Source organism: Cloeon dipterum, chromosome X (assembly GCF_949628265.1).
Source record: "Cloeon dipterum chromosome X, ieCloDipt1.1, whole genome shotgun sequence".
In the NCBI taxonomy this organism is placed as follows: Eukaryota; Metazoa; Arthropoda; class Insecta; order Ephemeroptera; family Baetidae; genus Cloeon; species Cloeon dipterum.
Window position 1 is genome coordinate 27493110 of NC_088790.1, and position 26867 is coordinate 27519976.

General features: G+C 38.4%; 6 protein-coding genes and 2 long non-coding RNA genes across 12 annotated transcripts; 6 read left to right on the forward strand and 2 right to left on the reverse strand.

The window, feature by feature from the left end:
* The first annotated feature begins 32 nt into the window (after window positions 1-32).
* LOC135946477 (uncharacterized) lies at window positions 33-1045 on the forward strand. Its single transcript, XR_010575517.1, has 3 exons — window positions 33-275; window positions 480-630; window positions 694-1045. It is a non-coding gene; the product is annotated as an uncharacterized LOC135946477 (long non-coding RNA).
* A 418-nt stretch (window positions 1046-1463) lies between these two features.
* LOC135946475 (uncharacterized) lies at window positions 1464-2513 on the forward strand. The gene is made up of 3 exons (XR_010575516.1): window positions 1464-1663; window positions 2021-2171; window positions 2233-2513. It is a non-coding gene; the product is annotated as an uncharacterized LOC135946475 (long non-coding RNA).
* A 947-nt stretch (window positions 2514-3460) lies between these two features.
* On the forward strand, window positions 3461-5321 carry LOC135946474 (lipopolysaccharide-induced tumor necrosis factor-alpha factor homolog). The gene is made up of 3 exons (XM_065494700.1): window positions 3461-3789; window positions 4101-4251; window positions 4313-5321. Exons 1-3 carry the CDS (start codon window positions 3573-3575, stop codon window positions 4416-4418), a joined length of 474 nt encoding a protein of 157 aa, XP_065350772.1. The 5' UTR covers window positions 3461-3572; the 3' UTR covers window positions 4419-5321.
* Window positions 4313-6101, reverse strand: LOC135946473 (beta-1,3-galactosyltransferase 6-like). The gene is made up of 4 exons (XM_065494699.1): window positions 5903-6101; window positions 5350-5740; window positions 5079-5289; window positions 4313-5018 (listed from the first exon to the last, which is right to left on the reverse strand). The coding sequence occupies exons 2-4, from the start codon at window positions 5728-5730 to the stop codon at window positions 4675-4677; spliced, it is 936 nt and encodes a 311-aa protein (XP_065350771.1). The 5' UTR covers window positions 5731-5740; window positions 5903-6101; the 3' UTR covers window positions 4313-4674.
* Window positions 6102-6310: 209 nt separating this feature from the next.
* LOC135944883 (trimethylguanosine synthase-like) lies at window positions 6311-12923 on the forward strand. 4 transcript variants are annotated; one of them, XM_065492101.1, is made up of 9 exons: window positions 6312-6535; window positions 6673-6854; window positions 6977-7236; window positions 7290-7385; window positions 9251-9404; window positions 9465-9531; window positions 9583-9678; window positions 9746-9924; window positions 11564-12923. In XM_065492101.1, the coding sequence occupies exons 2-9, from the start codon at window positions 6675-6677 to the stop codon at window positions 11780-11782; spliced, it is 1251 nt and encodes a 416-aa protein (XP_065348173.1). In that variant the 5' UTR covers window positions 6312-6535; window positions 6673-6674; the 3' UTR covers window positions 11783-12923. The 4 variants fall into 4 exon arrangements, with proteins under 4 accessions (XP_065348177.1, XP_065348173.1, XP_065348175.1 ...); XM_065492103.1 differs by having other exon boundaries at window positions 9468-9531; XM_065492102.1 differs by having other exon boundaries at window positions 6312-6524; window positions 6669-6854.
* Window positions 12924-12975: 52 nt separating this feature from the next.
* On the reverse strand, window positions 12976-15459 carry LOC135944881 (putative GTP-binding protein 6). Of its 2 annotated transcripts, XM_065492098.1 has the most exons (9): window positions 14850-15037; window positions 14542-14788; window positions 14350-14492; window positions 14167-14295; window positions 13904-14103; window positions 13641-13849; window positions 13371-13572; window positions 13217-13316; window positions 12976-13156 (listed from the first exon to the last, which is right to left on the reverse strand). In XM_065492098.1, the coding sequence occupies exons 1-9, from the start codon at window positions 14888-14890 to the stop codon at window positions 13015-13017; spliced, it is 1413 nt and encodes a 470-aa protein (XP_065348170.1). In that variant the 5' UTR covers window positions 14891-15037; the 3' UTR covers window positions 12976-13014. The 2 variants fall into 2 exon arrangements, with proteins under 2 accessions (XP_065348170.1, XP_065348171.1); XM_065492099.1 differs by lacking the exons at window positions 12976-13156; window positions 13217-13316; window positions 13371-13572; ... (2 more) ...; window positions 14167-14295; window positions 14350-14492 and adding an exon at window positions 15159-15459 and having other exon boundaries at window positions 14649-14788; window positions 14850-15098.
* Window positions 15460-17961: 2502 nt separating this feature from the next.
* LOC135945928 (uncharacterized) lies at window positions 17962-22081 on the forward strand. The gene is made up of 5 exons (XM_065493876.1): window positions 17962-18117; window positions 18321-18565; window positions 19079-19283; window positions 19347-19508; window positions 20737-22081. The coding sequence occupies exons 1-5, from the start codon at window positions 18054-18056 to the stop codon at window positions 21057-21059; spliced, it is 999 nt and encodes a 332-aa protein (XP_065349948.1). The 5' UTR covers window positions 17962-18053; the 3' UTR covers window positions 21060-22081.
* An 866-nt stretch (window positions 22082-22947) lies between these two features.
* Window positions 22948-26564, forward strand: LOC135945929 (ubiquitin-conjugating enzyme E2-17 kDa-like). The gene is made up of 6 exons (XM_065493877.1): window positions 22948-23107; window positions 23315-23378; window positions 23448-23479; window positions 23790-23867; window positions 23934-24039; window positions 25890-26564. Exons 1-6 carry the CDS (start codon window positions 23084-23086, stop codon window positions 26027-26029), a joined length of 444 nt encoding a protein of 147 aa, XP_065349949.1. The 5' UTR covers window positions 22948-23083; the 3' UTR covers window positions 26030-26564.
* The last annotated feature ends 303 nt before the right edge of the window (window positions 26565-26867 follow it).

Sequence of the window (26867 nt, forward strand, 5' to 3'; positions counted from 1 at the left end):
ATATTCGAAACAATTTCCTTCTTCCTAAGTGTGGCATAAAAACTTTAATTTGTAAAGCACTAGGCACCAAACACCAGAGCTAGAAAAGTTATCTCCTTCCTTATTCCTGCAACACGCCTATCCAGACAAACGCCACTTTGTAGAAACGCCAACAGCTCTGACCATGAGCTCGAATATGCAACCGTCCTACAACCCAGGACAACCAGCACAACATCCAGTTTCGGTCCCTTTGGTCCAACCACCAACGACCGTGATTGTTACGCAGCAATCCACTGGTAATTTCGATTTCCCCGTTTCTAAATAAGTGATTTATTTGTGATTTACTCTACTTTTTCGATTGAAATTTAAATAAAAGTATTGTGTTAAGAGCAAATTTGAAAAAACCCCAATTTTTTAAGTCAGAATTACAAATTTTTCAATTTATTTCAACAAAAAATTATATTTTCAAAATATTTAATTAATCTCCTTTTCCCTGACAGACGTGCCTCGACATTATTCAGCTCTGAGATGCCTGCCTCACCACTCAACGGTCTCGACCTGTTCGAATTGCAACATGACGGTTTCTACGCACGTAGTTCACAAGCCCAACTGGAGGACCCATTGTTGGGCCATTTGCCTCTTCATCTTCCTGTGAGTTAATTGGTTGATATTTCGACGACAATTTTCAATGTTAATAAATTGCAACGTGTATAGGTGCTGGCCTTGCGTTTGCATCCCTTACTGCAGAAAAAGCTGCATGACGACCAGCCACTACTGCATCCGCTGCGACAGTTTCGTGGGAGACTCTTCTAATTCTACTAATTAATTCGGACACAAGTGTTAATTCAAGACAACGTATTTGAGGGAAGATGTTCTTAAAAATGAGTTTTGTACTTGTTTTTGTTGTTTAAAATTATTTAACAAACCTAAATAAATGTAATGCTATGCCATCAAATAAAATTTTCAGAGACGTGCTTGCAAACACTGAAAAATTGTTTTAATCATACACACTACACACCAAATTGGTTTAATTTCTAAGCTCTATTTATGATAAATTATGTATACCAGTTTTGGTGATAAATAGCGGCAAAAATAAAATTGCTTTTCTAAATAATTTTGTTCACTGTTCAATTTTTTTATGGTTACAATACAACATACTGCTTGAAATGTTTATATGCACTTTAGAAGATATTTTAATTATTTTAACTAACTTTAACGACAGTATAAGCTCTTGGTGCTCACGACGATTTAGGGCCAGTCAAAAATCAAACCCTTTAGTGGCTGTATTTTTGAAGCTTTTATTTTAAATGAAAAAAGAAAACCGGAAGCAAGGTTGATTTTTCATTTTAGCAGAGCTGTTAATGTGGTTTTGGCCTTATGTTCTGAAGGAAACTTATTTATCAGCAACTGTTTGATATTCGAAACAATTTCCTGCTTCCTAAGTTTGACATAAAAACTTTAATTCTTCAATTTATAAAGCAGTGGGCACCAAACATCAGAGCTAGAAAAGTAATCTCCTTCCTTATTCCTGCAACACGCCTCCAGACGAACGCCAGTTTGTAGAAAAGTCAATTGCTCTGACAAATGAGCTCGAATAAGCAACCGCCCAACAACCCAGGACACCAGGTTTCGATCCCTTTGGTCCAACAACCAACGACCATTATTGTTACGCAGCCATCCAATGGTAATTTCAATTTCCCCATTTCTAATTTAGTTATTTACTCTATTATGAAAGAATATCAACGATGCTTTTGAGAACCACCTAAGTGCGTATATATCAGCTACGATAAATTTAACTCCAGTTACAGATTGCTGCCACTGTTGCAAATTCAGTCATCATAAAACTAAATTTAATTTTTTTATTATAAAAAATATTTGGATGAAAATGGACCTTTTCGATTGAAATTTAAAAATAATTATTGTGTCAAGAGCAAACTTGAAAATACCCCAATTTTCTAAGTCAGAATTACAAATTTTTCAATTTATTTCAACAAAAAATGTTATTTTCAAAATATTGAATTGATTTCCTTTTCCCTGACAGACGTGCCTCGACATTATTCAGCTCTGAGATGCCTGCCTCACCACTCAACGGTCTCGACCTGTTCGAATTGCGCCAAGTTGGTTTCTACGCGCGTAGTTCACAGGTCCAACTGCATGACTCACTGTTTTGCATTTTGTCTCTGCATGAGCCTGTGAGTTAATTGGTAAATTTCGACGACAATTTTCAATGTTAATAAATTGCAACGTGTATAGGTGCTGGCCTTGCATTTGCTTCCCTTACTGCAATAATAACTGCAAGACGACCAGCCACTACTGCATCTACTGCGACAGTTACCTGGGAGACTCTTCTAATCCTTAATTCGGACTCAAGAGTTTTAATGCAAGACAACGTATTTGAGGAAAAATGTTCTTAAAAATGAGTTATTTACTTGTTACGAAATATTTAATGCATGGAAAAAATATTATAAAATTATTCAACAATAAATTTATTATATTATGCCATGAAATACAATTTACAGAGACGTGCTTGCAAACACTGAAAATTGTTTTAATCATGCACACCACACGTAAAATTGGTTCAATTTGTATAATTTTGTAAATGACTGAAATTCAAAATTAAGAATTATTAGATAGCCAATTCAATTTGGCTCTTTATTCTTTTTTGTTAAGGCCAGTAATTGGGGTGTATTTAGATGACAAAAAAATCAAGGAAAATAACATTCAAACTGATTAACTCGTCGACGAAAAACAATGAATAATTTTGGAGTGATTCCTCTTTGTTAAAACGTCTTTATGTTCCTCTATGATTTCCAAAAAAATAGGGAGGCTTTTATACAATTTTAGGACTAAAACCCTTGAGTTAAAGACAAGTTGTGCTTGTTGTTGAGTTAGACATTAAGCGGTCTCGTAATAAACATTCAGTTAGCATAAAATACATCTTTAAAACAAATAGCTCCTAATGAAAAATTAAAAAAGACGACACACCCAGCAAGTGCTAAACATTGCTTGTTCATCGCGTATTTTATTCTTAACGAAACTGAAATATGTATTATTTTTTTGATATATGATGTGAACGAAAATCTATATTATGTTCGAGGAGTCCCGGGAGCAGTTTCCGCGGGCGCAGGTCCCGCAGCGGCTGCCCCTGGCGTTCGCCACCTGCGACACCTTCAAAAGATGCTGGTCGACAAGTACCTCAGGCGCGTCCCTTGTTCGTCGACCTGCGCTCCCTCTACAGGGACCCGTTAAAAGTCAACATCGTCCACAACCTAAAGCTTTAAATGAGTTTTCCATTTTATTTAAGTTAAAGATAGCAACTCATGTGAATAATAAAATTTTAATTCCTCTCTATAGTTTTGAAGGAAACATAATTATACATATTACCAATAACTAAAAGGCACTTGTGGTTAAGTAAAAATAATTTCCTGCTCCCTACTATAGCGTGACATAATAACTCTTATCTGTAAAGCAGTGTGCGCGTCAAACGTCGTGTGCGCACGAGAATCCTAATCGCATCACCTTCCGGCGAGCAACGCGCTACCAAACAAACGCCAGCAGTTTGTCGAAACACCCCGATTGTTTTGAGCGCAAATATGCATCCAGCTACCGTTGCTGGCAAGTCCAGAAACCACGAACACGATTTTGGTGCGCTGCACGGCGAACGGCCTCCACCCTACAACCCGAACGATCACTATGGACACCAGCACAACGAATATCAGCAAGGACACCAGCACTGGGGACCAGTTCATCAAGTTCCGGCCCCTGTGGTCCAACCCCCAACGACCGTGATTATAACGCAGCCATCCCCTGGTAATTTCTAATTATGATTTACTCGATTGGTCAAGAAGAGTGTTATTTATGAGTTTATGAACGATATGCTTTGGTGAATCACCTAATGCGGTGTTGTGAAATTGTCTACATCAGATAAGATAAATTTAATTCCATATCCATAGTTACAGATTACTACCACTGTTGTAATCATTGAGTCATCATAAAACTAACTTGTCATATTTAAAATTAAAACAATAATTAGTGCGACAAGAGCGAATTAAAAATACCCAAATTTTTTAAGTTAAAATTTATGAATAAAAAAAATATTTAATTATTACTTTCATTGACAGGCGTGCATCAGCATTATTCAGTTTTGAGGGGCCTGCCTCACCACTCGACGACCTCAACCTGTGCGAATTGCAACCAGGTGGTGTCTACGCGCGTGGTTCACAGGACCAGCTGCAAGACCCATTGCTGGGCCTTTTGCCTCTTTATGTTCCTGTGAGTTAATTGGTATTAATTAGACGATAATTTCCAATACTAATAAATTATTGCAACATAGATGCTGGCCTTGCGTTTGCATCCCATACTGCAAGGATAGCTGCATGACGGCCAACCACTACTGCACCCGCTGCGACAGTTTCCTGGGAGACTCTTCCAATTCTTAATTCGGACACAACAGTTAATTCAAGACTTTGAGAGTATTTTTTTAACTTAGTTGAGGTGCAAAAATGTGATGCCATCAAATATAATTTACAGAGACACTGAAAAAGAAATGTTCTAATCAGACACAACACACACCAAATTGGTTAAATCTGTTTACTTTTGTAAAATAAAGTTAAACCTGACTGAAAAGCATGATTAAAAATTCTTAGAGAGCCACTTTGGCACTTTATTCGCTCGCTCGCGCGCGTATAAATTTGGCTACACACCTCCGTCATCGAAGCGGCTGCAGCACTTTGAAGGTGGCACACTCCAATTGTACTCGAACCCTGGCACTAGGATCTCCTCCTTCTCGCACAGCTCTCCTGTGTCCTGGAGGTGCGTCCACAATCTGTGCATCATCTCTGGCGTCTGTTTGTGCGTGACCAAGAAGGTGTTGCTGCAGCCGCGGGAACGGTGCTCGGTGTCGAAGCGCGTGTCGTGCTTTCGCTGCGCCTCCACGGCCGCCAGCCACGCGCCAACACTCGTGTCTTCGCTGTTGAATCGCCGCCACAACTGGTGGTTGTTGGCCAGGAAGGCGACCAGGTCGGACGAGAGCACGTAACCTGACAAAAATTAGTGTTGATCAATTTTTTTAGCATTGTAATTTCAAATTAATATTTTACCTCCTCCGTGTGCGTAGGGAAGGTAGCGGTCGCACAGGTCCCATTTGGTCTCGCGCCACTTTCCAGTGGTTTTCACCCTGGCGTCTCCCCTAAAAAATCCCCAGTAGAGGGGTGAAGACGCAGTCTGCAGTTCAGTCTTAAGGGCTGACAGTCGGACGAAGGAATCGTCATCGCACTTCAGCAAAAAGCGGTATTTGTAATGGGATGAAATCTGAACAAGTTTGTAAAATAAACAAAAAATCCAATGATTGAAATTTCAGTCAATCTGAACCTTTTGAAAGCCTTGAAGCAATTTGGTTGTGAGGAAATCGTAACGATCTTGAGTGTCCACGAACAGAAGGTCGTCAAACTTTTTGACTTCGTGTCTCAGTTGGTTCTTGTCACCATCCTTGCCCAGGACAAACACGTAAATCGAATCTCGGCCCATTTCAGACGCCCAGGTCTCTCGAATCGCATTTCTCTGCGCGTAGTTGTCCGGCTTGGACAGTATCATGACGACTAGAAGATGCTGATCCAGAATCTCGGCGACAGACGCGTCCTGAACTGGCTGCTTTGGTTTCGAAGCGGAATCTAGTGCTATGAAGTTGATGGTCAGCATGCAGCCAAAGATGAATGAGCCGAGGCACAGGAATAATGCTGTCCGGTCACGCATTGTGCAGAATCTAAAAAAGTAAAATATGACCATCAGACAAAAAATATTCAAAATTGTTTTTCAAGATGAGTTTTTTCTTAATTTATGAAAAAACATAACTTCAATCAAAACATTAAATTAATTTGTCGCTGAAATTCGCAACCATTTAAATAAGTGTCATACATCATAATACCATTATTTTATCCTTTTGTCGTTGAATTGAGATCACTTTCCTGGTTTGGAATTTATCTACATTCGTGTTGTAAATTACACTTCAAATAGTATCATGATGTCGCAACATTCCGTGTTAGAAATCATTGACATTCATGATATTGCCCAGATTAGTCCAGATAATACTCGCTCTATTCCTCTCTATTCGGCCTTGTTATTAGAAAGCAGCTGATCAGCAGGTACGCCAACCAAATTTAAACATTTTATATAGATCGCAGTTTAGCGAGACCCATCAGTTGATCTGCCTAATCTAATTAGTCAGAAATTTCCCTGATTTCAAAATTAAATAGCTCCACAAGATTTCAGCAACAAAATAAACTTGTTTTTATTATAAATTATGCAAATTTTAAAACATTATAATGGTGGTAGCACTGTAAATTCTGGCAGTCGGGCACGGGCAGTCCATCGACCCGTTTCCGCGTGCGTGCAGCTCTCTCGCTCTCCAGAGCGATCGCGTTGGTTTGCACCGAAATTCCCGATGGAATTTCTCGACTTTTTGTGACCCAGGCCCCCTCTTCCTCCAATCCTTGCGTCAGGCCAGCAACCATGCATCTCGCACGACCCTCTTAAGGTCCGATCACTTCGCAGTTCGCAGGTGAGCTCCTTTTATTCGAACGCGATTCGCGACTCTCGCTCTCTCGCTCGCTCACTCGGATGTATCATGTTTCGCACACTTGACCTTCGACTCCAACTGTCGTTTATTTTAACGCGATTATTCGCCCGTGTCGGCAGGCATGGCCGAGTGCAACCGTGTTAGTTTGGCCGACGTCGTTCTGCGGCTCGAGGGCGGCTCGTCCCTCGTTTGCCACTGCACCAGGGCCAAGTTTTCGGCGGCAGTGATTCCTGCGCCGAGACTCGCATACCACAACCAAACCTCGGCCCTCAAGGCCGACCATGAAAAGTCAATCAGCGAGGTTAGATGAATGAAGCACTGTGCTCTATGCGTGTTAATGAAACTCGGAGGTTGCCGCTTCCGAGTTTTATTATTTTTATCTTGTCTAACGGTGGCGCTTTTTTTGTTTCACTCTCTTGTCAGACGTTCACAGACGACTATGAGCAAATTTTCCAATTCGACGAGCAGCAGCAGCCGATTCAAGCGCAGCCCCTGTGTCTGCCGTTCAACGCCGAGAGCAGATGGTCGTTCTTGAACTACCCGAAAACCTTCAGCGAGGACTCGAGTCCGAGTCTCAGCTGGAGCAGCTCGTCCGACTCGATGACTTCGGTGACATCGTTGGACGAGGCGATGTTGTCTCTTAGCTCTTCGGACAGCGAGGAGGAGGACAGCCAGAAAGCAAGGTAGTAAACCATCGCCGTGCTCGTTTTTCAAGTTCACTCTAATTTCTGATCAGATATGACGCTGTCACTGTTGTTGAGGACACTTTGAACCGATTGAGCATTTCTCCACCAAGGCAGAATGGAAACTCAAGAAACAGCAGCTTATCCAAGTAGGAATAAACATGACAAAAAGGCTCTTCGGTTCAATTTTGTATGATTAATTTCAATGGTGGATTTTTTAATCTTTTGTTTTTGATTAAAACGATTTATTTGGAGGGAATTTGATTCCCAGTTCTTTTCCAATTGAAATTTCGCTGTAAGGAAAGAAGTGATCACAGGGCTGGGAATCTCCCCGGGAGTTTCCCAAACTTGCAGTGCAGTGGTATTTTTTTTTGCGGTTTTTTACCAGTTTCGTGCGGTTTATTGCTCTTAATATAAAAAAACTCTAAATTGACCAGTTAAGTTTAACGGTATCTCTAAATCTGGGGTTCACAGCGTTTTCTTTAACAAATATTATTAAATTTTGCCTTAAAAGTTGGCAAGAGAGCTAAAAAAAGACAAAAATCAATAGCTGCAAAATTTATACACAAAATTCAGAAGAAACTAGCTGCAAAAAAACTTGAAAAAAAACTATATTCCTTTGATTCTGGTTTAAAAACTAGAGGCTGTGTAAATTATTTAAAAGATTGGCAAAATTTGCATGGTTTTATTGAAATTATCGAGAGTTATTAAATCTGGCGTTTTCCTGCGCCATTAATTTATGCGGCTTTTTCCTGAATAATAAAGCCGGCTTTCTCCTGCATAAGACCTGGCCGCGAGGCAAAAATCGGTTAGGTCAGGTTAGGTCTTGATTTCACAGGTGGGTTTTCCAGGCACAAGAAATTGTGACAGGTCATTTATTCAATTCATTGATAATCGAGAAGTCTTATAGTGACAGAGGGTTCATAAAAATCAACATTTTTATTTTTTATTAGAGCACCATCCTGAATTTAATGTATTTTAGGTTGGTATATAGTTTTCCAAAACAATTTGTGCGCCTTTTCCGGAAAATCGAGGTGAAATCTGGATAAACGAGACTCTCGGCGTACACCAGAATGATAATATTTAATGCCAAAAGATGCCCATAAACAGCCTTCAACTTTTAATTTAAATCCATGTTTTTTGTTATTTTCCAAATGTGATGGTTTATTTTTCATTTTTTTATCACTTAAAATGTATTTCTTGTTTTTCTAACGATAAGTATGGGATGAAATGTTGCCCTAAAGTGCGTAACATGATTAGAAATTTGGCGATTAGTGACAATTTTAGTTTTCGAAAATGAAAAGGTTGAAAAAAAAGTATTTTTGAGTTTGGGAGAAAAGTGATATAATAAAATTTGAATTATTGATACATTTTTAACCTCGGAACGTGCTTTGAGTAACCAAAGACGATTAAAACGAGTTAGAAATCGAACCCTGGCGTCAGGGTAGCCCTCGAACGATCTAAATAATTCAATTCCCATGTGCGGCCATTTTAACGACGCCTGATTTTGGTTCGATTTGCAAGATCCGCACGCCGTTGGCACGGCAAAATCGAGAACTTTCGGAAAAAGTTCAGTTCGACCCTGTAAACGCATTCAAGGTACTCAGGAAATAATGCCATAATCCGAATTCTAATTTATCTTACTCCCTGTTTTGTGTCAAATATTATTATTTATGGGGGGAAAACTAATAAATTTATTCCGACTAATTTTTTGCGCATCGCTAAAATGGCGAATCCTAGGACATAAAAATATTGTTCTTTGATAGATGCCAATGAAGGCAGAAGCACACTAGACTGTCATAATCGTCAGAATCAATTAAATATGCAGAGAAATGTTAGACCTAGATAAAAAACATTTTTTTTAAATTATTGCTAACCTGTCCTTTTTGAAATTGTCAAAATCATATATTCAGGTTTTAAATTGGTGCCTACACCAGCAATTTATTCTTGAATCATTTCTCAAAGCATATGCTTTATAAAATTTGCACACTAATTTTGATTTCCACTTTTGCAGAACCCTAGTTCAAGCGACAATCATTCCAGTTCAGGACGCAATGCGCTACTTTGGTTTCCACTTTTTGCCTACCAACGACGACTCCACAATTACTTCCACCGAAATCATATCACACCAAAAAGACAAGCAAACCGCAGCCGATCAACTTTACAAAGTGAGTAATCCTCTGACTTTCTTTGCAACTCTCCCTGAAACTTGAATTTCTCACAATTAGCAGTCGAAAAAGCAGCTCAACCATCTGATGTGCGACAAGAAAGAAATGACCAACGGAGATTGGCTGAGTAAGTTTTTAAGCGTTCGTTTGAAAAAAAGGTTCTAATCATAGTTTGAAGTCCACTTGGCCAAAAGAGGTGCCTGCGACGTCGTAGTCGATGCTCTCTGTGGCGACGGAGAACTCGCTGTTCAACTCGCACAAAGCTGCAGGAAAGGTAATTTACATTTTTAAATTCGCCGTCATCATGTTCCTAAAATAAAACTGCAAATTTACTTTTTCAGTTATCGCGATCGACTCTGACCCAATGAAAATCAAACAAGCACAGCAGCGCGCAGAAATGAGCTGTGTCACCAACAAAATCGACTTTGTCCTCGGGGACTTTCTGCAAATGAAAACGCATCTTGTTGCCGACGCAGTGTTTCTCAGGCTCTCAAATGTCAACAGCATATTCGACGAACAGGTATGGAAGAATAATATTTGGTTAGTAGTAGTAGCATGCGATATTTGACAGTAAGCTACCTTGCTGTCCTCTAGAACTTTCATTTCGTTTTTTTTTAATTTAAGTCAACACAATAATTCGAGTATTTGCGTTCTTTTTCCAACATTCTTCTCATTCAATTCAAGCGAAATGCGTTGGTCATATTGTTATTTCGGAAACACTTGTAAGTTTAAACTTGCAATCGATTTTTATCAAATTTTTGCGCAAGAAATAGATTTTATTTTTTTTAAGTAATTATCTAAAATTAGCGGTTATAGGTCACAACAATTTTCCGCTTTGTAGAGTTCCTTATTTAAAAATCCTCAATTTCGCCAGAATTTTCTGACTGCCCGTAGCTCAAGTCAAGGTCATTGGCAAATCACTCATAAATTTTGAACTTGCGTGCAAATGATGTCTGCAAAATATTGGTTAAAAAGCAGTACAGTAATTCATTATTTAAAAAAATCTCGCGGGTTGCTGTTCTTGCAATGTTCGAAAAATGTCGGCTGTTTAAAAAAAAAATTCGACCAAGCCAGTTTGAACTGGTTTTATAGCCGGCTAAATTAGTGAGTTAACAAAATAAAATAATTAAAGTACAGAGCATAGAACACATCACCTTGAATTTTAAAGTTTTAAGAATTATAAATTTAACATAAAAATAAAATCTTAACAGTGTTTCAGTAGTGAACAACCTATTTAAGCCGTAAGTTCGAACCTTTAAAAAAAACAATTGCCTGGTTTTTTAACCACCCCTGCCAAAACCGGCTGGTCCAAATCGCGAACATTGTTTTTTCGCAACCCTCTGTGAAAGTTTATTTTTTTCTTCGGCTTTCACCAAAATCTATTTTAAAATCTGAAGATTGTAGTGATTCGTAATCTTAAAAAAACCATACATCTCAATTATTTGAGGATTTTATGAGGGCTTGGAACTACGCAAGGCATTAGAAATTCGCGGTTTTCCGCTGATTTGGTTTTAAGCGTTATCGCAGGCTCTACGTCAACATCTTATCGTTTTCTTGTATTATTCGCATTGAAGACACGTTTTCCTACTAGTAGAACCCTGACTTAAATTCTTGTTTATTTATTTTTCCACTCTGTTTAGCTTGAACTTTATTTCTGTAGTAATACAAGACTAACTCGCCGTGCTGCTTGTTAGAGATTAAAAACACACGTTCATAATGGCATGAAATTTCGGTTTGCACTTAAGCTTGATTGTTCGCTAGTCTTGAAATTTTAGAAGTATATATATCACCTTTAAATATATTCGTAATCAATAACATGTCACAAGTCGAGCCAACTCGTAGCAGAGTTATAGGCTGGTGATCAAATGGCTGAACAGAACCGTGCGCGCCAGCTCTATACATAAATTCGTGAGTTGTGAATTAAACCGTGACGAAAAAAATGTTCTATGAATGATAGCTGGATTAAGATGCAGTCAAGGCCAAGTGAACCAGACAATCCACATTTTATTTTCAATTTCAAAATACGCGGTGCGAAGTGAAGTGGCTATGACTTTGATGTTCAATGCGGAAAAGCTGAATCGACGATTATTGTGATTTAACCGTCTCGCGCTGAGGGATTTATTTTCAGCCGTAATTCTTACTTTTTTTAAATTTTGCAGGTGGTGTGTGATCTCAACTTGTTCCACGGTGCCGAGTTATTCCAGCAAGCAAAGTTCGTGTCCAGCAACATAGTATTCTGTCTGCCAAGCAACCAGGACGCGAGGCAAATCTTGCAGCTGGTGGGCGAGGGCGAAATGGAGCTGGAGCAGTGCTGCGTCGAAGGCCACTTCTCCGCCATGGCCGCCTACTCTGGACCGCTCTTCTACCAATCCAGATAACAATTCAGCGTTTGGTCTCCACCCACTTAAGCGATTCTATTTGTCCGAGAGCTCGATTTTCAGCTGGATTTATTTGTTAGTAGCGAATCTGATTATTTGGACCAACACGTCGCAACTGCAGGCATTTTCGTCAACGCATTTATGTCTTGTGGCTTGGCCAGCAGCGCAGAGCTGCTGTTTTTTCACTTTTGTACCGTGTGTTTGTCAAAACCTGATCTCACAGTATCAATATCTGAAATGCAGGGTTGCTTTCCGTTTGAAAGTAAAAAGGTTTTTGGTTGCTGTCCATTTTTTTTCCGTATTCCATAGCCGTTAAAATTTAAATCAACCATCAAAATTCTAAAATAGCGTTTGATTTTCCTGCAACCCCTTGAATTATTGGCGATATTTCTAATCTAAGGCTTTGGAAAATACGCAAATACAGCAACCCTCATATTAATCCTTGAAAGTGTTAACAAACGAAAGCCTGATGCAGAACTTAAAAACGTGTTTAAATAAATTTATCATTTTTATCCACGGCGTTTTGAACACCATCAACTTAAAGTGAAAAGTGAATGTTTCCCAATTTTCTTTTGAATCCGTTGCCGGCAGCGTGCTTTTGTGTCTGCCGGAGGAAGTCTCCAAATCTTGACGCACTGCCCGAAATACTTTGATTCGCCGCAATCGAGCTAGTCATGTGTTTAACTCATATACTACGAAAGCCACAAAAGGAAACAATATAAACCTCAGTTTGCCGAAGACAAAAGGAAGATTACCTCGTAAGCTGATACCGACTAAAAGCTATTAACAACAACAATCCACTTAAATATGTATAACACGCTAAAATAAAATGATGTGCAATTTGACAAAAATGTAACCATGACTTGCAGTTCATAATCGTAGTGCCAATCTTTGTTGTCAACATATTTGTGGCAGGCCTTTGAAACATATTACACACAAATCCTTCTGAACTATATAATATACTGTACTGTAACCCAAATTATTACAAAAAGCAAACATCATGTAAGTTGTGTACGTCAAACAGGAAGATATTGAAATATACAAGAAACTTATTTATGTATTAAATGTTCATCCAACTAAATATTTAACAACACTGTACTGTGTTATTTTCGAAATTATACGATGACTTTAGTTGTTTAAATGCAAAAATGTTTCATTTAACTACACTCTCCCAAAAAGTAAAACTATTCATCTACTTCAAAGAAGAATAAAACATTTTTTTTATTTTCCTTTTACCCAGCCAACCTGCGCTTGACAAAGTAGGATCTGAATTTTCCAATCTGCACATCCGAGATGACAACCTTGAGCATGATGAACTGACTGTCATCTGGGTCAGCCTCTGCTTCACACACAGCTGTCTCCTTGTAGAGCCACCTGAACAAAGGGATAATATAAATTAAAGGGTTTTTTTATTAAATAATATCATCTACTAACTGGGCTTCCTCTCCTCCCATTGGCACTTTGAAAACCATCACTTTTCTGTTTGTAGTTTGCATCACCACGGATTCGATGATTTTCTGCAGAAATGCCAAACCTAGAGGATAAAAAGGTTTAAAAAATCGATAAATTGGGATGAAAAAATCATTACGAGTTCCGTTTGTTGCCGACACAGGCAAATCGTCCTCGAAGGTGACGTCGGTTTGTGGTTTGTCACATTTGTTTCGGACGGTTACGACTCGGTCTAAGAAATTCGGCGGCAGGTTTCTCAAACCTTGCAGTGTCTTGAAAACGTGATCTCTCTGTCTCACTAGGTCAGGGTGACTTCCGTCACAAATGTGCAAAATGGCGTCCTGCATTTGAATTTTCAGTGAGATGTGACACAATTTTTTTAACACGTCTCCGTTATTATTTTACTCACAGCGTAGGCTACGTGGTCAAGGGTTGCAACAAAACACTCAAGGAGAGACTCTGGCAGGTCGGACATGAAGCCAACAGTGTCGATGTAGAGAACTTTCAGTCGAGATGGCAGCAACCCCTGGTGCAAGGTCACGTCCAGGGTGGCAAACAGTGAGTTCTTTGGCTGCAGTTTCTTTTCGCCCGTCAACGCCTTGATGATACTGGTCTTGCCTGAGGAAATCTCATTGCAATTGAAGACTATAAAAAAACCTGTTTAACGCTCACCTGCGTTTGTGTACCCGACGACAGCGACCAAAGGGATTTTCCTCTGCTGTTTGTTCTTCTCTAAGGTATGGTGGTAGATCTGGCACTTTTTCATCTCTTCCTTTAGTTTGCTCTCCCTGGCGTGGAGAGTGCACCTGAGCGCCTCAGGGCTCATTCCAGAGCCAAGCTGTACGTTTGCTGTCTCACTCAATAGCAGGTTTCTATTTTTTTTTTTAAAAAAAAATAATTTGCACGGAATTGGTGTGATTATAACATTATTTAACCTGATGTATGGCAACTCGGCAAGAGCAACTTGAAGTTTAGCGTGTTTCGTGACTGCGTTTTCTTTGAAAATTTGAATCACAATTGTAAACCGGTCAAACACTGGAACTCGAAACAATGCCTCTAACTCTCTGAAATGAACCAATTCAAAATTAAGACCAGACTGACACTGAAACTCAGTCTACCTTTTCTGACTTAATGCCAAGTATTTAAGGCTGATGAAAACTCCATTGATTTTCTTGTTCTTTCTGACCAGTTGCTTGAGCTCTTCCAATTTCCCCTTTCCAAACACCTTTTTCTTCTCAATGCTCTCCAAAGGAACTACCATCTGGAGCAAATCTTTATAGTGGTGGCAAAGAGACGATAAAAATCCAAACCTGTCCAACAACAGACCAGCTGGCCAGGGTAGACACCAAGGCTGTTGCCTCTTCCAGCTCCAGGTCAGCCTTTGTGTTTATTTTCTTTTGCGGGCCCCATTTCACATAAGGTTGAAGCACCAAAAGGTCGTGCCCTGTTGTAGTACTATGCAGAACACTCTTAGCAATGCTATCATAGTTCTTATCATCAAAAATCTCATCAGTCGCTCCGGTGCTCAGTGCTCTTGGCCCAAAACGATATGAAACTCTGAAAGAAACATCAAATTAAAATTAAAATTGTTCATTTAAACCTTATAAACACATTTTACCTTGAAATACATCTACTAAGCGAGACAAATGATTTAATCATTCTTCTTGATTTAATTTTTCCTGCTCGGTGAAGTAAGTGTGCTTTTCCTCGACAGCCAGCCAGCCAGCTTGGCAAAGCTTTGATTTTTTAGACGTAATGTAGTAAGCCGTTGCCGAAGCCAGAATCGTGGACGAAAGGATTTTTCCTCCAGGGCCGTAGGGCAGTCTCTTTTTCAAAATATTCTGCGGCACGTAAACGCAGGCAAACGCTGAAAATATTTTAAAAATAATTCTTCAGGCGGAAGAATGTAAACAAAAAGGGCTCATACTAAGCGTGAAGGTGGAGAGACCGGTGAGCAGGGCCCTCGTCATACACTCCAGGTACGATCCAATGCCAGGGTGTGTGCCTGAGTATTGCTGCTTCAGCTGATTGACATTATTCATGATGCGGATTCTTAATTAGAAACCAAATGATGGCATAATATTATAAAGTTTTGGTCACAAGAAAAGCTGAAAATTATGCCACCGTGTGCCAAAATATTTAATCTTGTCGAGCGTGAAGGGTTTTAAAACAGACTGAGAAATCAGCTGAATGAAATTAAAAACAACAAGCGAATCTGGTGTTAGCCGGTGTCAGCTGGCAGCCAGTCAGGGTTGTCAACATGATTTTACACAGCTTACTGATGCGGTGCAGCTGCAGCTATCCAGGCGAAGCAAAGAACTGTAATGATTACAGCAGAAAGCGCAAATTTACAAATTTAACAAACAAAAATGACTTGGGATGATTTGGTCGAGTTAAATTATTTGTAATCGTAATGTTTGGCAACATTTTTAAAATCTCTATTGTAGTGCGCCTCTTTTAAATGGCTGCGCTGGTTCTTTGCTTTTACATGAAATATTGTATCTTCTATTGTGTGTTACTTACGAAACGAGTTTTTAGTTCCAAAGAATGAAAAATTAAACTTTATGACGAAATTTTTGAAGGGTTCATTTTCTTTCACCCCTGTTTTTTACACTGTCTCCAGTTATTTCCCAATTTTCTTCCGTAAGAAATGCAGGGAATTCATCTTTTTATTTTTTCTCAGCAAACACCCATTCGTCCTGGTCCCGGCAAAATTGCGTAACTTTCAACAACCAAACGTGAATTTCCTTGTTGCAAGAAAAGGGCAACAATCAATTCGACAATGAAAATTTGGGTGTTTGTTGAACGTTGCGGAATTTTGCCGGGACCAGGACGCATTGCATTATATTATAAAAAAAGTTTTCTTGCAAAACTTGCGCGCCTTGTTCTGATATCACTATGGTTTATGTATGAAAATTTTTTTACTTTAAAATAATTATTAATACATCTTGTTTTTATAAATCAATTTTACAGCATTTTTTTAAAATATTAATTCTTGCTGATTGCGAGAGTCCACAGTTCACGTTTGCTTAAAATGGACCGAACTAAACATCTACCTGCGGCTCATGTTTCTAGCAGGCAAATAATGTGTGGGGAAATTCCAGAGGGTGCCAGTTTTTAACAAGCACAATTTCCAACAGTCAGCGCGCTGTTTATTTTTTTTCCTTTTTGCGTCCCCTGTCCCCTTATCCTTGGGTTGCCAGATTTATAGTCCCTCAAAACGAGTTCAAACTGACTGCTTTTGTGTGAAATAACAAAGAGCGCAGCGTGAAAGACATACTTAAGGGAAGATAAATGGATGGGTTGAAGGACACTCTTTGGCCTCTGATCTGACACGAAAATTTTACCTGCTGCTCAGAAGGGATGGGGGATGGAAGCCTTTATTATTTTCAACAAGGAATTTCTGATTTATTTCTTCAAATTTTTTAATTTTTGGGTCAGTGTTTAGACCAAAACTTTTTCTTGTCGGCCTGTACCATTATATTGCTGGTTTTATTAATTAATAAAATACGTTTCGTCAATTCATCATCACTTTTTTATCTTTTTGTGCTTATCTTGACGGTCCGCAGGTCGTTGAACTTGCGTCGGAAATGGATTTGTGGTTTAAGGGGAAAAATCTTGAGCCTCCCGTGGACTGATGCAGCAGCTAAAATATCAAAGGCGCAGTCAGTAAAATAAAATGCGCTTTTCATAGAAATGAAATGCGCCCCTTCATGGGTTCCTGGCTTTTTGTGTCCGCTGCCATGCCGCGACAGGGGGGGCCTGGCATTATTATTGTAAAGAAAGGAGAGTTTTCTGCTGGGGGAATTTTTTCCACCCTCAACTGAACACAGATGAACCAGCAACGCTTTTACAAAAAAAACCAAAAGTTGGTTTCTTTTTGTATTCATTTGTTCCCCACCCCCGAAATAAAGTAATCAGTTCATATAGTTTTCTAGAATTTTATTTATCGATTTACTGTTTTAATTTGAAATTCAGTTTTTACAGTTTTACACTTATTTAAATTAACTGTGTTCGTTTTATAAAAGAAAAGGATTAATTGAAGAAAAATACACTGTCAACTGTCAGCGCACAAGAAATCTTATGAAACGGTAAATAATGAAATATGTGGGGAATTTTTTTAATGGATAAATTGGATAAATTTATCACATTTTTTTATAAAAGATCAACAGAAAGTAAATTACAGCGAACACGTACATGCCTTGGCGCTATTTTTCTACCTGCTATGAAATTTCATGCTCCATTACACAGTACAATAAATTATTTCAGAAAATATCGCAATTCTGAGATCAATAAATTTTATTTTTGCTGTTTTAAAAAAATAACACGATGCATTTTCAAGGAAAATATTAAATAATAATACTATATGACGCTTCTTGGCTGCGTCTTTCTGTTCTATTGTTAGCAGAGAGCAGTGCTAAAAGCCCTAAAAGCATTATTAGATTATTATTTATTAGTATGCTGTTATCTCCATTATGTTCTGTTGTAAGATTGAAAATAAAGTTACTAATCCCTAAAACGCACAATAACCTTTCACAGGTAATACAATATTTTGAACAGCATTGTAACGTTGTCATCGATAATAGCGGACAATAGATCCCTATCCCTGGAAACTTTTCGGTCGCTTTGTACCTGCACCTGCCCTGCACCCTGCATTCATCGAAATCCCCTCCACCGTTTACGGCACAAGTCGAAAACTGCGGCGCTTACGGCGGTGCAAAGCTGCCATTGGTTGCGAGCTGCGAATGAGGCGGCAACACTGCAGGTCACGGAGAGAAAAACACAAAACACTCTTAACGCTGGATGGAGAGGTCCTACAAAAATGAGGTTTTTCTACTTAATAATCGCGATTTTCGGCGCGAGCAGCGTGCAAGCCACCTTAGAATGTGAGTAGCGGCCGAAGAGGCCGAAATTTCGACATGAATCCGAACGCGAGTCGTCGAAATCGGCGGTTGCTAATTTCGCATGCAATTCAGGTCTCTCAACAGGATGACATCACAAACTCGGCGATCATAATAATTCACATATTACTCACGCCTGCTTTAATTTGCTCATTGAGTCTAATGTGTGGTTGTTAATTATGTGGCAGATACGTTGGAACATAGCTCGGTATGCGACCCGATGGCCAAGAAACGAACCGTGAAGATGGGCAACAAAGAAAGGTCTGCCCTGCACCTCACCGAGGGAAGACTTTTCCAACATTGGACTGGCACGAGAAGTTTCAACTGTACTTTTCTCGTTCAGGGCATTTCTAAGGACGAGCTTTCTGTGGTCATTCAAAACCTCAATTTTCGTAAGGACCCTGTCACAGAAGAATGCATTGATTATGTTCAGGTAAACTATGTAAATTAATAATACAATAATTATTGTTTCTAGCTTCATATACTTAACCGTTCAGTAAAAAGCCACTAGAATAAATTATTTGAAAATAAATTGTTCAGTAAATTGACGGACAAAAAAGGCTCAAACCAAAATTTCTGTAAGCGCCGCAAAAAAATGTGTTGTTTTGGAATCTAAAGTTTGGAAAAAAATACAAGTTCGTGTTAGTTAAAATATTAACGGGTTTTGTAAGAATTAATTTTTTTTCATGTGATAAACTGCCAATCGGGAAGATTTTCCTGAAGAAAAGACGGGAAATTTTTATTTTTCAGATCACTTGAATTCCACTAGATGTTGTGTTTTCCCACTTTTCTAAAGAAAATCATTTAAATGAGGGACAAAATAGATATATATATATATATATATAGTATTTTAAAAGAAGCTAGTAACAAATTAGTTACTTAAATAAATTCGTTCTGGGGGCTGATAGTTTATAATAATTAATTGTTTAATTTTGTGTCATTTTAGTTCTATCAAGAACACGGCAAAGTTTTGAAGTTTTGTGGTGAATTGAAAGTTGACAACCCTATCGATCTGGAGGAACATAATAATCTGTTAGACAACGCAATTTTGCACTTCAAGGAAGACATTCTTGTCAATGTTTTCGTCGCAAGGATTCCTTTGGAACCAGAAATAAAGCTCAAATTTGATATTGTCTTCACGTCTTTCAAACGTAAGTTACGATTGCAGTTATCTGTTTTTTCTCTAATTTAATTAAAATGTTTTGTAATTTAAGTGTGCTCTGAAAATGACCCCAACTACGCTCCTTGCGGTGATACCAAAATGTGCATTTGGGGAGGATTGTTCCATGATGGATACATCAACTGTCCGTACAATGGGTGCTACGATGAAACGTTGTGCTTTAACCCTTATCCTGAACACAAGAAGACAAAATATCGTAAGTAACTGTGGAACCAGTGATGGCTATCTAATATTTTTATTTTATTTTGCGCACTCAATTTCAATTCAAATTTGGCCAATTTTCCCAAAAATTTACAGTGCTTGAACGTATTTTCTTGGCATATCCCGATTACTCTCGTCGAGATCTGTCCAATTGTGTATGCCACTTATTGGGGAAACTCTTGGTTTTGAAATTAAATCGGATTTCAAGTAAGGAGGCAGCCATTAACATTTGAAAAGCACGGTAACTTTCCGGCCAATTTTCTCAAAAAATTGCAGTGCTTCTTAGGTCAATTTAGGCTTTAACTGAATTCTAAAGGATGAGTTTATGCATTGGTAACAAGCATTTGCCCGGCTTTTGCTCTTTAATGGCTACCACAAATAATTTTTCAAGGACCGGTTTTCTTCAGGAATGTCATTAGACAAATTGTTTTAGCTTCACAGCGGCGAAAACCTATGAAAAGTTATCAAATTCGATGTAATTGGAATATTATTAAATTTTTTATCTCGGGATCCCGTCAGGGACAGACCCTGACCTTCCTAGGGCTACCCTAGACCCTCTTGTTTTAACAGTACACTACATGCTTGGAATCATATAAGAAATTAAGGAAATTAAACTTAAACGCCTTAATTAGAGCGTCAAAATTAATCCTGATCATTTTGCCCTTGAGAAAAAATAATACTGTGGGCTCTCCTAATTACTGTCGGTCTTGTAAATACTTATACCAATGGTTTTATTTTAATTTTTATATTTTTAAAAATTTGTGATAGTAGAAAATAGTTTCTATAAAAGATCAGGGTAATAGTGGATTTTTGTTAACACTCAAAGTGTAAGTACCACGTGAACATTTTTTGCCTTCAAAGGCGCTCTCACGCTTTTTATCATGCTTGGAAGGGATAAACAAGGAATGAAGCGTGTATACAAGTTGTTGTGAAATGTCGTCACCGCGCAGGTGTCTCCTTCCTTTATATGTGTCTTAGAAATCGACATATTTGTGCTGGTTGTTTTATTTAGATAAAGCAATATTTTTTAAGGGGAGGAGGCACTAATTCTTGGTGTTAACTAATACTGTCATAAAGCGTAAAAATTCTAAAATTTATATTTTTAGATATTTCTAAAGGAAATTTAAGACTGATTTCCGCTTATTTTGAAAAAATCGTCTTTATAAAGAATGCAATAGAAGCGGAGAACAAATTACTCTTTATTATTAAATTTTTGTTTTCAGATATCACTTCCGAGCTGAACTTGCTCTTCATCCTCGCGACGACGTGCGTCCTGATGGTGGTGGTCGTGTTTGCGTACTTCAAGTGCCAAGCGTACTTCCTCGACGACGGCATTCCCCCGGAACTAAGGTGCGGCACGCCGACGTGCGCCACCGCGCCGCCCTTGGAGGACCCGAAGGACGCGCCTCCTCCGTACCACAGCCTGTTCCCGGACAGCGATCCCGAGCAGGGTCCAGAAGTCACCCTTCTGGTCCAGCCGCCCCCCAACCCGGACGAGCAGACTGCCAGGATAACAGGGCCAAGTTCGGCGGCCTTTTCAACTTAAAAAAATTTAAATTAAGTCACACAATTTAGCCGATTAAGTTCAACTTATGATCTGTACCGGCCCATGAATCTTAATTTTTGCCTGGTTGGATCTCAAACCGTAATTTTACGTGCATGAATCTAGGGTCACGTCTTCCATGGACAGATCACGGTGTTAGAATTAGTATCAATGCATGGACTGCACTCATTCGAGAATCTCGCAGAAGATATTAATTTTTTTTCTCATTTTCCCTACTTAAATCGGATTTTCTTCAAAAAAAATTGTTTTTTGATACATTCTGCCGACTTAAAGACTGAGAGGCCTTCTGAACTTAAACTTTGGTTTTGAAACAAAGTCTGTTCACCTTTGAGTGAGTTTTAACCTCTCAGAAGATCATCTTTCATGGTGTAACGCTAGTTACCTTCCAGCTAACAGACCGATAGTTAGTAAGGAGTATTAAATTTAGTATTATAACACGTGCCTTGAACATCATGAACGCATAGACACGCAAGGAGATGCGACAAGAATTTTTATTCACCCAGAAAAGAGTTTGGAATACAACACAGTCGTAATTGTTCAAAATTGTGTACTTAATCCAACGGCAGTATATCTGGTGAATATCAGCAGGATTTTTGTTGTAAACGCTTGAACTGAACATGTATTATTTGTACATTACTCACTTTGCTCTCGCTTGTGCCGTCTTTGTATTATTGTCAGGACTTTTTGTCCAATAGGGTTCTGGCAACAATCTTAAGGAATCCCGGATAATTAAGAATTGGACAAAGAAATGTATTGATATACTGGCTAGCTCACTTTTCAAAGCATGAGAGCTCTTGTGATTTATATTTTAACTGTTGACTGCGTAATTGTACAATACTTCTGGAGCAATAGTTGAAATTAATTAAAAATTGGTACATTTCAAAATTCCATCAGAAGCCAACGGCAAAATAGTTGCCAACTTTGTAAACACCTGATGGTCAATTAATGTGTAAGATAGCCAAAAAGAGAATAAATCCTGTTAAAGTACGTAAGGTGCTATAATATTTTGGTCCTTTGATTGTCCCTTTGATCTCCATAATGGAAAATTATCTACCTCAATTTCTTATTATTGCTTCACACAAACTCAGGTGAACAAGTCAACGATTTCCTCTGCGGCAGCAATGGGAAAGTGCGTTGAACCCCTTGCTCTTTGAAGGTCATAAATGCCGCAGGTCATATATCCTTTTGCCTTTATCTCCTGACGAGGGCGGCAGCAAAGAGCTGATATAGGGTTTCAGAAAAAAGCTAATAATGGTATCTCTGTATATTTAGGATCGCAGATGTTTCTCAACAACAAAAAAGTATGAAATAATATTTTTTGTATTATAGTGCGCGCCTTGCGGATGCCAATTTGTCCACTTATGAATGCGCCTTTTGCAGAGAGTCAAAATGATCCATATAGCCACCGGTTTAAAAGCCGAAAATTATCAGAGAATAAATAAATTATTGGTCTTCGGTCCTTAGGACCGTTAAGTACTTCCAGAAAAATGTCCAGCCAACGTTGCCAGCCCAAAATTTCTAAATTCGACTGCAGCCAGCCGCCGCCTGAAGTTAAACGAAAAAATACAATATTACGAATTTTATTACATTTAAAAAAATCAGAAATAACGTTTTATTTTATGCCACCGCATAAGCGCGTAAAAATCAAGTAGTACTCATTTCCCGCGTTCTCGCAACTTGAGTCAAAGTCTTCCTTATTGGCTTATTGATAGCTTATTTAACTTATAATTCTTCTTATTTAGTCATTCTCGAGAATACGCTAGAAACTCTAGAAACTACTCTTAAGGAAACCCACCAGTGTTGCCACCTGTGAATCATGCGTTACATCAACAGCGCTGTATGACAATTGCCGTAAGCTCCGCCCCTTGTTAAAATTTTCACTCTCTTCACGTCAGTCGCTTTGTTAAAAGTCTATGTAAGGCCGAGGCAGCCATTTTTACACATGTTTTTAGCTTTTTCTGGTCAGCCACTCGTCTAGCAAGAAACCAAATTTACTCTTTAGGTCAATGGCTCTCAAAAGAATCAACAAGGTGAGCTTTACAGGCGTAAACCGGTCCGGATTCGCCCGTAACCGAGATGAGGCTCTGCGCCCTTTCCCAAGTCAATAACCAGAGTCTGACGTTTGGGGTCAAGTTCAGTGCTCTATTTTGGGCTAACCCGTGTCCGGGCTCTGGTTTCGCGCGTGTGTTTGTCACCACGGACCCACTTGTCTAAAGGCAATCCAATTTTCTTCGCAGGAACTGCACGATTTGGGCCGAGATCCTCCTGCACAATGTTCCGCCGGACCCGTGGGAGATGACCGTGAGTCACCCCGTTGCACTAATGTCTATGTAATTTAATTTTTTGCACTGAATCACGTCTTTTTTGCAGTGTTCCACTGGCAGGCCACCATAATGGGACCCGTAAGTGCCTTTTTTATGTTTAATTGGAATTATAATCGAACATGTAATAACTTTGTTGGCCTTTTTCCTGTCGTCAGCTGACAGGATTGCTTCAATTTTTCTGCAAACTTTTCCTTGAAACTCATTTCATTGAATTGCAGATTATAATGTAACACTACAAACTGTCAATGTATTTTTGTCTTATCTTTATTTGCTGATAAATGATAATAACTCAAACGTTACATAACGAAATACGAGACTGTTCTGAGTACACAATTTTCTCAGAAATTTTATGCAACTAAATACCATTGATATCCTTGACATGTTGCAGCCTGATAGTCCGTACCAGCAGGGAGTGTTCTTCCTCACAATTCATTTTCCAACTGATTATCCGTTTAAACCTCCAAAGGTTAGCTATGCGTGACACAAATTTCGTGATAAGCTTGACTTAATTTGGGTTTTCACCTTATTTCAGGTGGCATTCACCACAAGAATTTATCATCCAAATATCAATAGTAATGGCAGCATCTGTCTTGATATTCTCAGATCTCAGTGGTCTCCTGCATTGACCATTTCCAAAGGTGAGAATTGGTTGATATATGTTTGCTACTAATTTGGTTTCAAATACATTTCAGTAATATGTAAACCCCTCTAATTAACAGCAATATTATTAGAACCAGGCAATAACGTGGCGCTTCTCTTAGACTTAACTATGAGAAAACATTTCAACAAATTTTCTCTCCATTTAAATAGTTTAAAATTCTGGGCCACAATTGTTGAAAACCTGAAATTTCTCGTATGTTAATTCAAAAAAATCAAGTCATTTATCCCCTTTTTTATTACAACCAGTGACTTGAGTTGCTTCAATTAGAATTTCAGGGATAATTGGGGTCAATCGCGGGCTGGTTGGCTTCATTTATTTAAAGTTTGGGAAGGAGCTACATTTTTTAATGACTTTTGAGCCAATTTAGACATTTTTTGCTGGTCCTAGACATCGAAATTTTGACCAAATTATGACGTTACACTTCAATTTGCGTGGTTTTTCCTGTGAATTTCAATAGTAGATAGATTAGATTACATTCAGTAAGTCTAATAGTTCTTAAACTAGTTTGTGCAGCCCTAAGACTGACCACGTGGCTCAACTAGATTAATAAAACTTTGTCAAAATTGATTCTTCAAATCAACAAACTCGTGAGAGCTATTTGACCAGACGAAATTACTATTTTTTTCGGTAAAATGACCGATGTGATTGTGGATATGCGTGCCAAAATCGTGAAAAAAACAATTTTTTTCAAATAAAAAATATTTTCTGATGTTTCTACGGCAAATGGCCTGACTGATTTTTGTTTTTGGCAAGCCTAAAGAAATATTTCTATGCACATCAGCAGAATTGAGTCCGGAATCGCAGCGGAAGTTCATTTAAATGGAAAGAAACCACTGGTGTCACTATTTTGCCCAACGTATTAGATGTTTAATTAAATTTTTTAACGGACTTTTCCTATGTTTAGAATTAAAACATCAAAAGTAATGAACAATTAATTGATAAGAAATCATCAAAAACTAAAAATGCCAAGTGAATTTGAGCAAATTTTAGGCTCTATGAGAGTATGAGAAGAAAATGGTGGCGGTACGCAAGACTGTTTAAAACGATTTTTGTGACACAAAATCTTAAAATGAATATTTCGTGTTTAATTGATGCCTAAAAATGAAAATGAAAAACAAATATATTGTGTGTACCGTTTAAATTCCTAACCCTGTATAATTAGGTTTTAAGAAACCTGTTAATTTTACGATAATAGGACCTCTGTGACATGTTAAAGACCCACTGAGGTGAATTTTTGTCACCACTTTAAAGTTTGAAAACAGTTGTTGGCATTCAATTGTTTGATTGCGACAATCTGTCTCCAACAGATCGTTCTAACTACAATTAAAATAGCGAAAAAAGTTCACCTCAGAGTTCACCTTTAAAGAGGAATGATACTGGAAAAGCCTGGAAAATGCTTGTTGCCAATGCATAAACTCATACCTTAGGATTCAGTTAAAGCCTAAATTGACCTAAGGAGCACTGTAATTTTTTGATAAAATTGGCTGGAAAGTTACCGTGCTTTTCAGATTGTAAGGGCTGTCTCCTTACTTGAAATCTGATTTAATTTCAAAAGCAAGAGTTTCCTTAATAAGTGGCATACACCGTTGGACAGATGTCGACGAGAGGAATCGGAATATGCCAAGAAAATGTGTTCAAGCGCTGTACATTTTGGAGAAAATTGGCAAAATTTGAATTTTCATTGTAGGAAGGTCATTTTTTTATTATTGCAAATTGTTGAACAAATTGATTATCGGTCATTGTTTAAGGCATCCAACAATTTAAATAATTTTCAATTGTTGCCCAGTATCATTCCACTTTCTTGAACAGAGCAATATCTTGTTTCAGTCCTTCTGTCAATCTGCTCACTGTTGTGTGATCCAAACCCTGACGACCCTTTGGTACCTGAGATTGCGCGGATCTACAAGACGGACCGGGAGAAGTACAATGAGCTTGCTAAGGAGTGGACCCGCAAATACGCCATGTGATCGCCCCTCGACGCCAATCACCGACCTCTCATCTCGTCTCTCGTGTGTATGACGATCATTCTAATGCTTCAGTCTCTCTTCCTCTCTGCTCGTAAAGAGAAAGCAGTACGTTTCTTAATGCTCCGACATTTGCGAAAATTTCCGTTAGACTCGCTACTAGTCACTGTGCAGTATTTTTCGTCCACGATCATGTTGATATAAAATAATAATTATTCTCTCGTGGCACTCGCTGGCTGCTGCTTCATTCGTAGGATGAAGCAAGGGTCGACAGTGTTCGCTGCCAATTTGTGTTAACTTCTGATTTTTGGAGTGTCTGCTGGAAACATTGACTGAAATCATCCATTGTCTTTTTGCATTCAAATGCAACTTCTTTTTGACATAGTCCACCGTTGTGAATGGTTTACTGCAGCTGCTGATCAAGTCTTTTCAAAGTTGTTACATACAAAAGCAAACATAATTTTTGTAAATACTTTTGTCGCTGTTTATAATTTTCGGTGCCTAGAATAAACATTGATATTCTTATCTGTGTAACAAAGGGTATTATTTCTAACTCAAATCACCAAATAATCTGTCTCTAATTTACATCGTTTACGCAAGTAAAGGAAAATTTTCTAGAATTCTTACCCCTTAACAGCAGGGTTGTATTTCCTTGCCACCCGATTTATTTCACTGGTTATTAACGGTTCTTACCAATTTCTTGCGCAATGAATGAATTTTTGTTCCATAATTTCCCCTGTGATAATTATTTTGTGTATGTGATATCAGTGAAATAAAGATTATAATCTAAATTAAAAAATTTTCGGTCGGATCGGTGAAAATTTCCTCTGCTGTGCAGATT

Excerpts from the sequence above, each read along its gene's own strand:
- LOC135946474 (XM_065494700.1), top strand. The coding sequence starts at position 3,573 with ATGCATCCAGCTACCGTTGCTGGCAAGTCCAGAAACCACGAACACGAT. Across the intron at positions 3,790-4,100 it reads TATAACGCAGCCATCCCCTG|GCGTGCATCAGCATTATTCA; the intron begins GTAATTTCTAAT and ends TTTCATTGACAG. Across the intron at positions 4,252-4,312 it reads TTTTGCCTCTTTATGTTCCT|ATGCTGGCCTTGCGTTTGCA; the intron begins GTGAGTTAATTG and ends ATTGCAACATAG.
- LOC135946473 (XM_065494699.1), bottom strand. The coding sequence starts at position 5,730 with ATGCGTGACCGGACAGCATTATTCCTGTGCCTCGGCTCATTCATCTTT. Across the intron at positions 5,290-5,349 it reads TGCTTCAAGGCTTTCAAAAG|ATTTCATCCCATTACAAATA; the intron begins GTTCAGATTGAC and ends AAACTTGTTCAG. Across the intron at positions 5,019-5,078 it reads TCCCTACGCACACGGAGGAG|GTTACGTGCTCTCGTCCGAC; the intron begins GTAAAATATTAA and ends AATTTTTGTCAG.
- LOC135944883 (XM_065492101.1), top strand. The coding sequence starts at position 6,675 with ATGGCCGAGTGCAACCGTGTTAGTTTGGCCGACGTCGTTCTGCGGCTC. Across the intron at positions 9,532-9,582 it reads GACCAACGGAGATTGGCTGA|TCCACTTGGCCAAAAGAGGT; the intron begins GTAAGTTTTTAA and ends CATAGTTTGAAG. Across the intron at positions 9,679-9,745 it reads CGCACAAAGCTGCAGGAAAG|TTATCGCGATCGACTCTGAC; the intron begins GTAATTTACATT and ends TTACTTTTTCAG.
- LOC135944881 (XM_065492098.1), bottom strand. The coding sequence starts at position 14,890 with ATGATTAAATCATTTGTCTCGCTTAGTAGATGTATTTCAAG. Across the intron at positions 14,296-14,349 it reads TTGGCATTAAGTCAGAAAAG|AGAGTTAGAGGCATTGTTTC; the intron begins GTAGACTGAGTT and ends GGTTCATTTCAG. Across the intron at positions 14,104-14,166 it reads GCCGAGTTGCCATACATCAG|AAACCTGCTATTGAGTGAGA; the intron begins GTTAAATAATGT and ends AAAAAAAAATAG.
- LOC135945928 (XM_065493876.1), top strand. The coding sequence starts at position 18,054 with ATGAGGTTTTTCTACTTAATAATCGCGATTTTCGGCGCGAGCAGCGTG. Across the intron at positions 18,566-19,078 it reads AATGCATTGATTATGTTCAG|TTCTATCAAGAACACGGCAA; the intron begins GTAAACTATGTA and ends GTGTCATTTTAG. Across the intron at positions 19,284-19,346 it reads TGTCTTCACGTCTTTCAAAC|TGTGCTCTGAAAATGACCCC; the intron begins GTAAGTTACGAT and ends TTGTAATTTAAG.
- LOC135945929 (XM_065493877.1), top strand. The coding sequence starts at position 23,084 with ATGGCTCTCAAAAGAATCAACAAG. Across the intron at positions 23,108-23,314 it reads CTCTCAAAAGAATCAACAAG|GAACTGCACGATTTGGGCCG; the intron begins GTGAGCTTTACA and ends TTTTCTTCGCAG. Across the intron at positions 23,480-23,789 it reads AGGCCACCATAATGGGACCC|CCTGATAGTCCGTACCAGCA; the intron begins GTAAGTGCCTTT and ends GACATGTTGCAG.